The sequence below is a fragment of the Hyaena hyaena genome, unplaced genomic scaffold, assembly GCF_003009895.1.
Source record: "Hyaena hyaena isolate Hyena2069 unplaced genomic scaffold, ASM300989v1 scaffold_1886, whole genome shotgun sequence".
NCBI classification, from domain to species: Eukaryota; Metazoa; Chordata; class Mammalia; order Carnivora; family Hyaenidae; genus Hyaena; species Hyaena hyaena.
The window spans coordinates 117,556-131,626 of NW_024082512.1; the positions used below are offsets into that span (position 1 = coordinate 117,556).

The window sequence follows — 14,071 nt, forward strand, 5'->3', positions numbered from 1 at the left end:
GCCAAGTCACGATGTTCCTAAGAAATTAATGTTTCCAAAATGAGGTAAGTGAATTTGTTTCTACCATCAGCCTTTCATTGTCGTAATGGGATGTTTTTCTTCAAAACAGTATCGTGCTTACTATGAAGCATTTAAAGCAGTCAATGAGAAAAACAGAGCCTTCGAAGAAATGGAAGACCTCCGAGCCTTGCGTTTTCTATCTGTAATCTCCATTGTGGACCCTTGGATTTTCATAATTTTCAGAACACCGGTATTTCGGATGTCTTTTCACAAGATTTTCATAAGGCCTCTTATGGACAGAAATTGGTATGGTAATTCCTGCCGAACAAACATGGAATCCAGCCTGTGACAGTGTTTTACCACCCAGTCTCTGGTAAGCTGAGGAGTACGTCACATTTTCTGTCAAAGAACCATGATTAAAAAAAAAAAAAAAAACTTAACAATTTAAAAGCCATCTCCCAGAACAAAACACCTCAATGTGTTTTCAAAAGTGTTTGATAACATTTTTAACAATCTGTGGTCACTCTGTAGTCATAAACCAGTTCAGTCGATATTCTCATTTCGAGTTATGAACAGCAACTGCAATTTCATATAGTGTAACCGAAGTGAACAGTCTTAAAGCGATGACATTAATTGTTCCAACATTTGGGAGTGGTGTCCCTAATGTTTTAGAGAGAATGAGGACACTGCTGGGTGTTTATTCAGATTCCAGTAGAAACACCATTGTTTATCATTATATGTGTGTTCTTAAATTTTCTTATCCTATCCATTTATAGTGAAACCTGATTGGTTAATTTTGTATCATAATAGTGTGAATTATAGATGCTCCGCAGAGAAGTGGGGTGAGAAGCACAGCCAGGTCAGGGTTTGGGAGAGGCTTTTGCCGGCCACCCTCTGGAATGGTGCTCACTGCTTCATGTGGAGAGGCAGTCCATAATAAGTAGACATGAGGCAAGATGTGACAGTGGTCCCCAACTCGGAGAAGAAAAACTAGTTTTTATCTTTTGAAGTCTAGTTTCTTGTATATTCAGGTAGGAGTGTCAGTAGGAATCAAAATTTGGGAGTGGGTTACAAAATGTTTCAATTTTTGGAAACTTCATTTTATCTGTTTATTATATTAATGGATTCTTTGCAGGAGAGATTTATGCTTCTTTGAAAAATGGTGACGTATGACTTCCCAGAGAGTCACGTTCACTGCGTTTGGCTGTGTGAAACAGTAGGGCATTTGGCACAGAGAAAAGTGCACCCAGGACTCAGCCAGCCTCAACTGAGGATGATGTCAACAACCTTAACCATCCACCTATTAACAGCCATATTCTGCTCTTTGTGGGAACAGTAAGATCATAGTGAAGTCCCTGAGAGCTATGCTTTCAAAATCAGAGCAGGATGTGGCTCAGATGGAGCACAAGTGAGCACTTTAATTGTACATTTAAATGTTTACAAAGGTAAAAACACTATGGCCAAAATGGAAAAGTGGGGAAAATATGGTTGCGGCTAATAAGCCAAACAAGAAACTCTAAATCCAGCTTGTAGGTAAGAACTTGCACCTTTGATGTCTGAGGGGTTTCAGCCCCTCTGAGGTCCCTTTCTTCCACAGCACACTCAGAGACTCTGAGCTGGACACCTGGCTGCATTTAAATAGTCCCAAGACCCCCACCCAGCCATCCCTTCCAAAGGGAAGAATGTTTGCCTTATTTCCAGTGTAGCAGCAACCCCATTTTCCATCTCTGGTTTATCTCAGAGATATATTAGCCTAGATCTCTATGTATGTATATATGTTTGTTTGTTTATTTTAGGTATAACAAAACTGTGAAATGGCCAAATTAGGAATATACAAGCTATGATTTGAGAGGATGACTTGATAAAAACTGCATTTGTTTTCAAGTTTAACTTTTATTTGTATATTTAACAGGTAAATACATATGTGTTTTATTGTCAGAGGAGGTGCCTCTTTTATTGTGCTCTCCTTTTGGAAGGTATGCTATGATAACTGTCAAGATAATTTGGTAAGGTCTCAGATGAGTCAATAAACATAATTTTATAATATTTTGCAGAGGAAGTTTCTTTAAATGAAAGAAAAGTGTTTAGTTTTCTTTTTTTGAATAAACAGTTGCCAGTCATATTTCATTCCCTCACGGTTTCATAGTGTGGATTTTTTTTTTTAATTTTTATTTACTTCTAGGAGAGAGAGACAGCGTGAGCAGGGGAGGGTCAGAGAGAGAGAGGGAGATACAGACTCTGAAATAGGCTACAGGCTCTGAGCTGGCAGTCAGCACAGAGCCCGACGCAGGGCTCAAACCCACGAATCGCGAATCATGACCTAAGCGAAAGTCAGACGCTTAACCGACTAAGCCACCCAGGCGCCCCATAGTGTGGATTTTTATATGCTCTTCTATTAGCATTTATATTAGTCTAAACAAGTTTGCAAAGCTTTATCCAAGGACTTAGTGATCCTTTCTGTTTAATACAAAGTGTAGATATACCATCTTGGTGAAAGCCAAGTTAAGTTAGAAGTCCATTCTTCAATGATCTTCTATTTCTTTTCATTTATTCATTAGATCATTAAGTAAGTCTTAACTGACACATACCTTGTGACAGACAATTGGTTAGGTGCTAAAGAAAAGAATACCTAAGACTTGGCCCTAACCCATAAGGTTTTCATTGTCCAGTGAGGGAGACAGTCAAGTAAACAGTTACAATAACGTTTAGAAGTCCCAAGAGTAAATGGGCACACATAAACCAATTAGAAGATGAGGTCTGAACTTGGGGTTGTGTGTGGGATCATCAGGAGAGCTTCTCAGTGACGAGATGCTTAAGTGTTGAAAATGAGTAGGAAGTTTGACTCTGGCTGAATCCTGGACAAAAGACCCCAAGAGATAGTTGCATAAGAGGAACTGTATGTGGTTCATAAATGTAGGAAAATTTCCAACCTAATCCAAGAAATACAAATTAAAATGAAATTATCAAGGACTAAACCAAAAAAACAAATTGAGTCTCAATAACAGAGAGGATTTTATTAAATAAGAGGAATGTGACTGGTGAATTTGTAAATTTGACTACCTTTTCTGGATAGCAATCTGACAGCACGTAACAAGAACCTAAAAGTGCTCTCTAGAATAAACAGAAGGACTGTCATAGTGATGTGCTAAACTCTGCTCTGTAGTGTTATTTATTATCTGAAAAAAAATGAAAAGGAAGCCATCTAAAGACCAAACAAGGGTTAAACAAACTCTTCAGATATACTATACACTTGACCTTTGAACAACACAGGTTTGAACTACACAGGTTCACTTTTTTGTGATTTATTTTCTCAAATATATTGGAAAAAATTTGGAAGGTTTTCAACAATTTGAAAAAAACTCACAAACTGTGTAGATTAGAGATACAAAAAAAATTTAAGAAAGAGTTATTATTGTCAGAATGCAGTATATAAAACATATGCAAAGTATGTGTTAATTGACTGTTTATGTTATCTGTAAGGCTTCCAGTCAACAGCAGGCTATTAGTAGTTAAGTTTTGGGGGAGTCAAAAGTTACACACAAGTTTTTGATGATAGCTCTATCTCCTCATGTTTAAGAATCAATTGTAGGGGCGCCTGGGTGGCTTAGTTGGTTAAGCGCCGACTTTTGCTTAGGTAATAATCTCGCGGTTCGTGGGTTCGAGCCCGGTGTCAGGCTCTGTGCTGACTGCCAGCTCAGAGCCTGGAGCCTATTTCAGAGTCTGTGTCTCCCTCTCTCTCTGACCCTCCCCTGCTCACGCTGTCTCTCTCTCTCTCTCTCTCCTAGAAATAAATAAAAATATTTTAAAAAAAGAATCAATTGTATACACAAATAAACATGAGAATTATGCAGCCATTAAAAAAGATGTCTTCAAATAGTTTATAGTTCAGAAGGAATCTTACAATGTAATATTAGATGAAAAAAGCAAGATACAAACTTTAAAGGTATGATCCATAAATATACATGTATAGAAAATATTTTGAAAAAATAAAGCAAAGAATCAGAAGTGTGAATCACAGTTAACCTTTTAATCTGGAGTTTCCCCATAGTTCTTTGCATTTTCCAAGTTTTAAAATAAGGTCATGTTTCTTTTACATAAAATTATTTTTTTAAATGACTAGAAATAGACCAAGCAAACATAGGGGGAACACTTTCTTTTTTTTAAATATTTATTTGAGAGAGAGAGAGACTCTCCTGAGTGCAGGAAGGAGGAGGGGCAGACAGACAGAGGGGGAGACAGGGAATCCCAAGTGGGCTCTGTGCTAACATCACAGTTTCACAGTTCCATGAACTCATGAAACACGAGATCATGACCTGAGCTGAAATCAAGTCAGACGTTTAACAGACTGACCGACCCAGGTGCCCTGGAAGAGCTTTCTAGTCTAAAGGAATTGTATGTGCAAAGCCACACAGGAGTAAAGGAGTGTGCATGTCCAAGCTTAGTTTGGCAGATGCTTAGGAATTGTGAGCAAAGGTGGCAAAAAGGCTGAAAAGAGAGGCAGGTTTCATATTGTGTTGGGTGTTGGGTGCAGAGGTGGAAGATTGGAGACCTTGAAGCCAGTGTGCAAACAGAGTAGAATATGAGGAAGATCATGCTGGTGGTATGCACTGTGGATGGTATAGATGGGGCACCAGATGGGGTGGGAGAGGGTGTACTGGCCCCCCATGCAGTTGTACAGTCCATGCACTCCACCAGAACACTGGCTAAGTAGGTGGGTCTGAAATATAACCCTGGCCCTGCTCACCTGACTGTGGGCTGCATCAACTCAGAGAAATGGGCCCCTTTTTATGATTTTTCTACTTGGAGGGGTACAAAGACAGTAGATGTGCAGGCTTGGGAGTGTCCTGTTGCCAGGGAGGGGAAGAGGTGAGGAGGAGCTGAACTCAAAACACTGGAGAGGGCAAGATGAATCACACAGCTCTTTCATAGGTAAAGCTGACAGGAAGGATTCCAACTTATGATTCAGTCATGCCTTTTGCTTTTCTTTCAGTTGTGTATGATTTGGCCGTTTCCTGCTTCTTGGTTTCAGTATACTCAAGAGCAAGTTAGGAAAGGGGATAATTCTGAACAAAGTCCCCTCACCCCTTAAGCATCCCCGGTCTATCTAGACGGAGGCTTGCAGCTACTGATTCCAGTGAAGTTTCTGGACTACCTGTGGATTTTAATTACACACTACCCAGCCAAGTTAATAAAGGGCCACCTGTGAGGACTGTTAATTTAATTCCAGTAGTCAGTCTGAGGCTGACTGGGCCAGGTATTCTTGAAACTTTAGGGGAGAGAGAAGGAATCCCACAAGGAGTAAGCACTTCGATGGCTCCAGACATTCCCTTGCCACACGGCCTGCTTGCTCATTTAACTGAAGATCTTTGTGCTCCAGACCAGTGCTTTTCAAAGCATGGCCCTGGAGCAGAGCATCAGCACCACCAGGAACTCATCCAGCCTCACCTCACACTTACTGAATCAGAGTCTCGTGGGGTGGGCCCACAAAGTGTGCTTTAACATGCTCTTCGGGTGATTCTCATGGGTGGTCAAGTTTGAGAACCACTGCTCCATGCAAAAAGGAAAGGAAAAACAAAAAGGCAAAATATGCAATAGACTCAATTCATGATGTTTCTCCGACCTCTGAGTCTTAGATCTTTTCAGTTGTGGGTCATCGCTCACACCTGACTCTATTTTATCTGTAATGTTCTTAAGGCTGTTATAACATTTACATGCAGGTAGTCCTTTCAAATGCTCACTAAGGATGGCAGTGAGGAGCTTTTGGCCCCAAAAAGATAGAGGTGCTCCCTCAGATATGCTGCTGCTTAGCCTCCTGCAGATGCACCTTGGGCCCAAGGCTGAAGTTATTCTATTGTGAAAGAAAACCAACTAAAGGGCATTCATTCACAAAAATATTATCAGAGATTCTATGTATAGGTAGGCTTTCATTTGGGATTTAAAAGTATTTTTTAGCTCTCTATAGAATAGAAACCTCCAATAAAATATGTGTAGCTATTTTTAAAGTTTTATAATTTGTACTTTTTGAATATTTCAAAAAATACATCATACATTTTATCTTCCCTCCTAGGTTTTAAAGGATATGAGGACTAGGTATTTTCCTGTTTTTCTCTTTTTCCCCCCTAATAACTAACATGTTCAATAGAAGGGCTATAAATATATATTGAATAAAAGGTGCTCTCTCCCATGATTTCCCCAAAATGTAAGTAATATTATAAGAGGCTGCTATGACTTGATCAGAGAGTCCTCTGTATCTGAGAGGAATGTTCTCGTTCCCGCATACAAGGATTTTTCTCTTAGGCCATGCAAAGGTGAAAATAATAAATGCAGGAGAAAATACTTTTGCTCCATATTTTCCTGCTATCACAGAATGTGGAAATTGACGTGTTTCAGTTTTATCCAGGAAATAGCAAGCTGTAATTAATAAAATTAGCAATGTATGAGGCGCCTGGGTGTCTCAGTCAGTTGGGTGTCTGACTTTGGGTCAGGTCATGATTTCACAGTTTATGAGTTCAAGCCCTGTGTTGGGCTCAGCTGACAGCTCAGACCCTGAACCTGCTTTGGATCCTGCGTCTCCCTTTCCGTGCCCCTCCCCAGCTCATGCTCTGTCTCTCTCTCTCAAAAATGTATAAACGTTAAACTAACTTTTAAATTAAGCTAAAAATGTAAAAATTTTATCAGGTTTTATCATCAGGTTTTTAAGATGGTAAAAACAATTTTGCCTTACTGGAGTAGAGTGTTTTACACACATCTCTTTTCATTCCTCTCATGAGTGAGGCTAGAATTGCTGGTCTGCCTATTCCCAGTACCGCCTGCAGGTGGAGCAAAGCTGAGCTCACAGGTAAAGGATGGTAAAGTAATTAGGGCTTGCTTTCCTGCCTTTGCACAAATCTCTAACCTGTTGAAACAAATCACAGGCCTCACCCGATATCAGCTACATGAAGATTTAATCTTCCAGACAAATTTAAAAACTGCAAGTACTTGGAGGCAACCAGTCTTAAAAATATTTGCAATGAACATATTCAGAATCCATCATGCTCTGGTCACAGAGAATGGTCAAATATAGGGAGAGTAAGAAATAAACCTGTTTTTTTTTTCTTTTTGCTACTGAATTGCTAAAACCAATGATAATAAAGCATAGTCAAGTCCAATTTGATAAGAAAGTATATTTTCAGTCACCTTGGAGAGCCTTCTACTGATTCTTAATTCATTAGAAGTGCTTAGAATCCATTTGGAAACATAGGACAAATTAGAAGTTAAAAATAATACAATGTAGTGCAAATGTTATGGAGTGCTGTAGTATAGGGTATAGATTTGAACACATCAAGCCTCAAATCAAAGACCGTTGATGTTTAAGTTTAGTCTAGTGGCACATTGTATTGACATTGGGTAAACAATGAAGTTGAAAGCTTGCCAGCATTAATTTCTTATCAGTACAAAATAGGATATGGAAACAGTAAGTGCCATGAAACATAATTCATGGTGAATTGGGAGGGACTTTTTAATTTTCCCCAATTTATTTTTTTTAAATATTTTTATTTATTTCTAGGAGAGAGAGAGAGAGAGAGACAGCGTGAGCAGGGGAGGGTCAGAGAGAGAGGGAGACACAGACTCTGAGACAGGCTCCAGGCTCTGAGCTGGCTGTCAGCACAGAGCCCGACACGGGGCTCGAACGCACGAACCGAGAGATCATGACCTAAGCGAAAGTCGGACGCTTAACCGACTAAGCCACCCAGGCGCCCCTAATTTTCCCCAATTTAAAGCCCAGACAATTTATCCGGAGGATACAAAAGTGCTAAAGCAGAGGGGCACATGCACCACAATGTTTATTGCAGCACTATCAACAATAGCCAAAGTAGGGAAATAACTCAAATGTTCATCAACTGATGAATGGATAAAGAAGATGTGGAATATATGCAATGGAATATTACTCAGCAGTGAAAAAGAATGAAGTCCTGTCATTTCCAACAATGTGGATGGAACTGAAGGGTATTATGCTAAGTAAAATAAGTCAGAGAAAGATATATTGTATGATTTCACTCACGTGGAATTTAACAAAACAGGTGAATATAGGGGAAGGGAAGCAAAAATAAGATAAAAGCAGAGAGGGAGACAACCCATAAGAGATTCTGAAATACAGAGAACAAACTTAGGGTTGCTGGTGGGGTGTGGGGTGGGGGAATGAGCTAAATGAGTGATGGTATAAAGGAGGGCACTTGTTGGAATGAGCACTGGGTGTTCTATGTAAGTGATGAATCATTAATTCTATTCCTGAAATAATTATTACACTATATGTTAACTAACTTGAATTTAACTTTTTAAGAAATGGAAAAAAAGCCCAGCCAGAGAACTCTCAATTAGAAAGACAAAGTGCAATCAATGATTTACTGATTATGACAGGCACATTCAAAAGAAAATGATTCCAAAAAGCTAAAATGGGACCAAAAATCTATCCTTAAAATGTGAATAAAAGTAATATCAGGCAAAATAGCATTTAAGGCAGTAAAAGTTTTAAATGGTTAAGTGGTTAAAAAGTCTATTTGGGGCTGTAAATTACAATCAGGAGTGAATACCTTACAGCTTGGATTTATTTTGATAAAATAATATGATAATAGAAATACAAAGAAAAAAGCACTGGAAACATGAAAAATGAAAAAAATCACTAATTTTCTTGAGTAATTTTTTGGCATGGATGATCTTCATGCCATCCCCCCATCAAAGGTAGATCAAATAGACAAAAAGACAGTTGTATAAATATATTTATGTTTCTGGTGCCACATAACTCAAAATTTGGATTTATATTCATTAAGAAGAATATATTTAGGTGGGTCTGTTTTTAAGCATCGGCTTTGATACTGACTCATGATTCACTTTTGGGGTCTTAAAGGCACCTTAAGAAAGATAAGCGTTGGCTCTCCAGAGCAGCTAAAACAGGTTCAGCAAGCATGGAGGAGGGCACTTGTTGGGATGAACACTGGGTGTTATATGGAAACCAACTTGACAATAAACTATAAAAAAAATAAAAATAAAACAATAAAACAGTTTCAACAAGAAGCCTGTGTGACTGCAGAGGAGACATGCTATATGGAAAGCAGTGTTGTGAGCAGAGAAAATGAAGTGTTTCAAACACGAGCCCCAAACTCAGTCCTAAGGAACAGGTCTCTAGGGGTGCCTGGGTGGCTCAGTCAGTTCAGTGTCCAACTTTGGCTCAGGTCGTGATCTCCCAGCTTGTGAGTTAGATCCCTAAGTCGGGCTCTGTGCTGACAGCCAGAGCCTGGAGCCTGCTTCAGATTCTGTGTCTTCCTCTCTTTCTACCTCTCCCCCCCTAAAAAAATAAATAAACATTAAAAAAAATTTTAAAGAATCTCTGTTAGATATTAGTTTGGATTTAATGGCTTTGTGCATGCAAAATTCTGTAAACTGTGATCCAGGATGTGTATCAGTCAGGATTTTGTTTATTGAATGATGGTTAGCAATTCTCCAAAGCAACAAGGGACAAGCCAACTGGTGATTTAGATCATTGGAATGATGACAATGACAATGACAGTGACCCATCTTGGTGTATGTGCTCTTGTGTAATCTCTTTCCCTCAAGTGTGAGCTGGACCTAGAACCTTGCTTCTAATAAATAGAATACAGTGAAGAACATCTGAGATGTTATACTCTGGATTAGGTGACCAAAAAAGACTGGCTTCTGCCTTGCTTGCTTGCTTGCTCTAAAGGAAGCCAGCTGCCATTGCTATGAGAAGCTCACAAAGCAAAAAGCTGAGGGAGGTCACTCAGCCAACAGCCAGCAAGGAGCTGATGCCCTCGGCGCACTAACCCACAAGGAAGTGAATCCTGCAATCACGTGAGCATTGTTGGAGGTGGAGCCTTTGGAGTCCAGCCCTGAGGTAGTTACAGCCACAGAAACACCTTGACTACAGCCTTGTGAGAGACCCAGACAGAGGACCCAGCTAACCGTGACCAGATTCCTGACCCACGGAAACTGTGAGAAAAAAGTGTTTTGTTTTTTTCTAAAGCTGCTAAATTTGGGGGTAATTTTTTTCAGCATGGATAACTAATACAATCATTACTGTTAAATTAACGGATACGCCAATTACATAAAAACCCATAGCATATTTTACTGATAAATGTGATACATGGAATAGCCATAAGCCTTGATATATTAGGTATAAGAAAAATCTCAACAAATCTAAAAAAGGAGAAATTAAAACTGTTCGTCTTCTCTGTTACGTTTTAAGTTGCAACAAAAAAACTCTTTAATTACTCAGAACTTTGCTTCTTTTGTGTCCGTGATGCATGCTAAATAGTGCATAAACATGCACGTACAATTTAAAATAATAATTATAAAGTGAATATCCATGGAGACACCATACAGGTTAAGAAATAGAACATTGCCCCTGTGTACCTTTCCCTGATCACAGCTCCAGAAGTAAACACTCTTTTGACTTTAGGGATGACCATGTTTTGGCTTTTCTTTATTTTACCACCTGTGTGTGTATCATAATACATGTACCCTTTGTGTCTTTCTCTCTAGCTTAACAATATGTCTCCAGTGCAGGGGTAAGGATGAGGAATCAGGTGTATGTGATTTGCGGAGCTCGTGAGCTCAGGAGGAAGGTGGTGAAAGAATCAGGGTAGGGAGAGGAGCTAAGCAAGGATGCGGTCTCAGCTTCAGCCTGATCCCCAAGGGAGCTCAGGAGCATGGAAAGCACTGGTGTTGGTCCCTCGGGGATACCTGGGAAGGCATGTCATAAAAAGTCTTTGGCCAGGAGGTACTGGGGGCACCCTTTTGGCCAAGGATAATTGTCTAGAGCAAGGGGCCAAGTGCAAGTTATTAGCAACCAGTCCTCACAGGAGCTGAGGGATGGTGCTCTGGCCCGGGACAGGGGATCTGGACAGCATCCACTGTATATTCTGCTTGAGATTCAGCTTTGCTGTATGTATAGTTACAATTCATATGCTGTTGTTGCCAAATAGCATTCTATTGTATGACTGTATCATGTGCTGTCCGTGAACATTTGGGTTGTTTCCGGATTTACCTATTACAAATAGGTATATTGTAATAGGTATTCTTCTCATGTATTGTGTTGGGCATATTGTGTTGGCATATACCCAGGAGTGGGAGAGCAGCGTTACAGTGTATGTGCATCTTTGATTTTATTGTATTGTAAAACTTGTTTTCCAACTCCCATCACCAGCGGCACCGTTTGGTGGCTTCCATTGATATACTTGTACTTTTGGACTTGATAGGTTTTAGCCATTCTGGTAAGTTTGTAAATGGTATGTCATTGAGGTTTTAACCTGTTTTCCTTCTCGATAATAATGATGCAAACATTTTCATACCTTTATTGGCTCTTTGGAAGTTCTCTTTTTATAAAGCTTTTGTTCAAGATTTTTGCCTCAATTTTTTATAAAATGTCTCATTGATTTGAAGATGTCTGGCCTACTGTTGCTTTGTCCGTTCTCTGTGTTGCAAAACTGGTCTTCCATTGTATAATCCCTCTTTCAGTCTCCTTATGGTGACTTAAAAAAATTTTTTTAATGTTTGTTTATTTTTGAGAGAGAGACAGAGACAGAATGTTAGTGGAGGAGGGGCAGAGAGAGAGGGAGACACAGAATCCAAAGCAGGCTCCAGGCTCCGAGCTGTCAGCACAGAACCCAGCGTGGGGCTCAAACCCACAAACTGAGATCATGACCTGAGCCAAAGTCAGGTCTTAACAGACCACTTAACAGACTGAGCCACCCAGGTGCCCCTTAACGAATAGAAGGTTTCATTTTATTTGAATGTAGTATACTAAGCTTTTATTTCATGGTTAAGTTTTTTAAAGTCTTATTTGAGAAATTTTTGCCTAACTTGCAATCAAGAAAGATTTCTCTCTATTATTTTATATAAGCTTTATAGTTTTGTCCTTTACTCATGGGTTTGAATCCATCTGTAATTTATTTGGTGCATGGCATGATGCAGATAACTGATTTTCTATTTTTAGTATGTAAATAACCCAGTTGTCTCCAACTGAACTTTTTACTGAAGAGTCCATTGATATTAAATGTCATCACTGTCATATAGCACATTTCCAGATTCCTATGCCAGTTTCTAGTCCGCGTACTATTCCATTGGCCTGTTGTCTTAGTTATTTAGTAGTTTTATTCATACCTAGTACATTCAGTCCTCTCACCAAGTTTTTGGTGGGGGTTTCTTTATTTGTATTTTTGTTTTCTTGAGAGACAGCACAAGTGGGTGAAGGGCAGAGAGAGAGTGAGACACAGAATCAGAAACAGGCTCCAGGCTCTGAGCTGTCCGCACAGAGCCCAACGCGGGGCTCGACCTCACCAACCGTGATATCATGATCTGAACTGAAGTCAGACGCTCAACCAGCTGAGCTACCCAGGTACCTCCACCTAGTTCTTTTTGAAGTGGGCCCTGCTAACCTTACTGCTTTGTGTTTCCATATAAAATTGTTTTTAAGTTTATTTGTTTCGAGAGAGAGAGAGAGAGAGACAACGAGCAGGGGAGGGGCAGAGAGAGAGAAGGAGAGAATCTGTGCTAGCGGCACAGAGCCTGGTGGGGCTTGAACTCACAAACCGCAAGATCATGACCTGAGCCAGAACCAAGAGTCAGATGCATACGTAGCTGAGCCACCCAAGGGCCCCTCCATGTAACTTTTTAAGTAAGCTTGCCAAGTTCCACCAAAACCAACCAAACAAACAAAACCCTGCTGTTTTCTGTTTGTTTTTTAATTGAGATTGTACTGGCTAGATCTATTGACTAAATTATTTTATCTCCCAATTTACTTAGGTTTCCTCAATATTTCCTTAGAAAGGTTTTAACTTTTATTAAGGTATAATACACATACAGAAAAGTGTATGGACTATAAGTAGATGAGGGAATGAATTTTCACAAAGTAAACACACTAAGTAGCCAGGACTCAGACCAAGAAACAGAATACCATCAGAATCCCAGACCGTTGTATTATGGAAGTGTTGAATCACTAAATTGTATACCTGAAACTTATATTACTCTGTATGTTAACCAGAATTTAAATTAAAAAAAAAAAAAGAAAAGTGGGGCACCTGGGTAGCTCAGTTGGTTAAGCATCCAACTTCGGCTCAGGTCATGATCTCGCGGTTTGTGGGTTCAAGCCCCGCATCGGGCTCTGTGCTGACAGCTAGCTCAGAGCCTGGAGCCTATTTCAGATTCTGTGTCTCCCTCTCTTTCCGAACCTCACCTGCCCATGCTGTATTTCTCTCTCTCTCTCGGAAATAAATAAACATTTAAAAAAAATAAAAAAGAAAAGAAAAGAAAGACTTGCAAATTTGGGGGGTCAGATCCCAGAACTATTGAATCAGAACTTGTGGTGGTAGATTCTAAGAACCTGTGTTTTAACAACCTCTCCAGGAATTTTTTTTTCAATCAATATAGTTGAAGCACAATGTTATATTAGTTTCAGGTGTAGAGCAGTGATTTGACTTCTTTATGCCTTATGCTGTGTTCACCACCAGCGTAGCTACCCTCTGTCACCATACAACACTCTGACAATACCATTGACTGTACTTCCTGTTCTGTACCTTTTATTCCTGTGACAGGAATGCCCACTAAAGTTTGAGCAGCTTTGCTTTTATTCTTCACTTGGGAAGGCAGATGTCCATGAAGGATAGTCAGTGCTGAATCTGGAGTGGCATGTGTAGGAAAGCAATGACACTTTCAGAGAGTATGTGCTGTGATTTGGTTATATTTACAAAGGAGGCCAGCACAAAGCATGCTTTCATTAATGATTATGTATGGGGGCTAAGCAGCATCAACCACACAATGCTGGCAAAGGGGAGCTGGTGAGTCTTGGTTTCCTACAGGGCCTTCCATCTTCAGAAGAGTTGCTGTAACACTTTATACCGTGGGCAGAGAGTAATCTACTTCCTCTTATTCAAGTGACAAGCATTTCGGATTTTTTGGTTTCAACAGATCCATAAAGATGGAAAGAAAACCTATTTAGGATACGTAAAAGAGTATAGTAATGATAATGCTAATTCTTTGGATTCTGGGGTGTGTTAAAGCCTGAGATTATGGGCCCAAA

At 39.7% G+C, this 14,071-nt stretch overlaps 1 protein-coding gene across 1 annotated transcript in view; it reads left to right on the forward strand.

Annotated features, from left to right (window-relative positions):
- The window catches only part of PTGDR (prostaglandin D2 receptor), a 44,714-nt gene that overhangs the window by 12,575 nt on the left and 18,068 nt on the right, over nucleotides 1-14,071 (forward strand). The window contains exon 2 of the mRNA XM_039225040.1: nucleotides 110-373. Coding sequence (XP_039080971.1) covers nucleotides 110-349 — 240 coding nt within the window. The 3' untranslated portion in view covers nucleotides 350-373. The remainder of the gene's footprint in view (nucleotides 1-109; nucleotides 374-14,071) is intronic.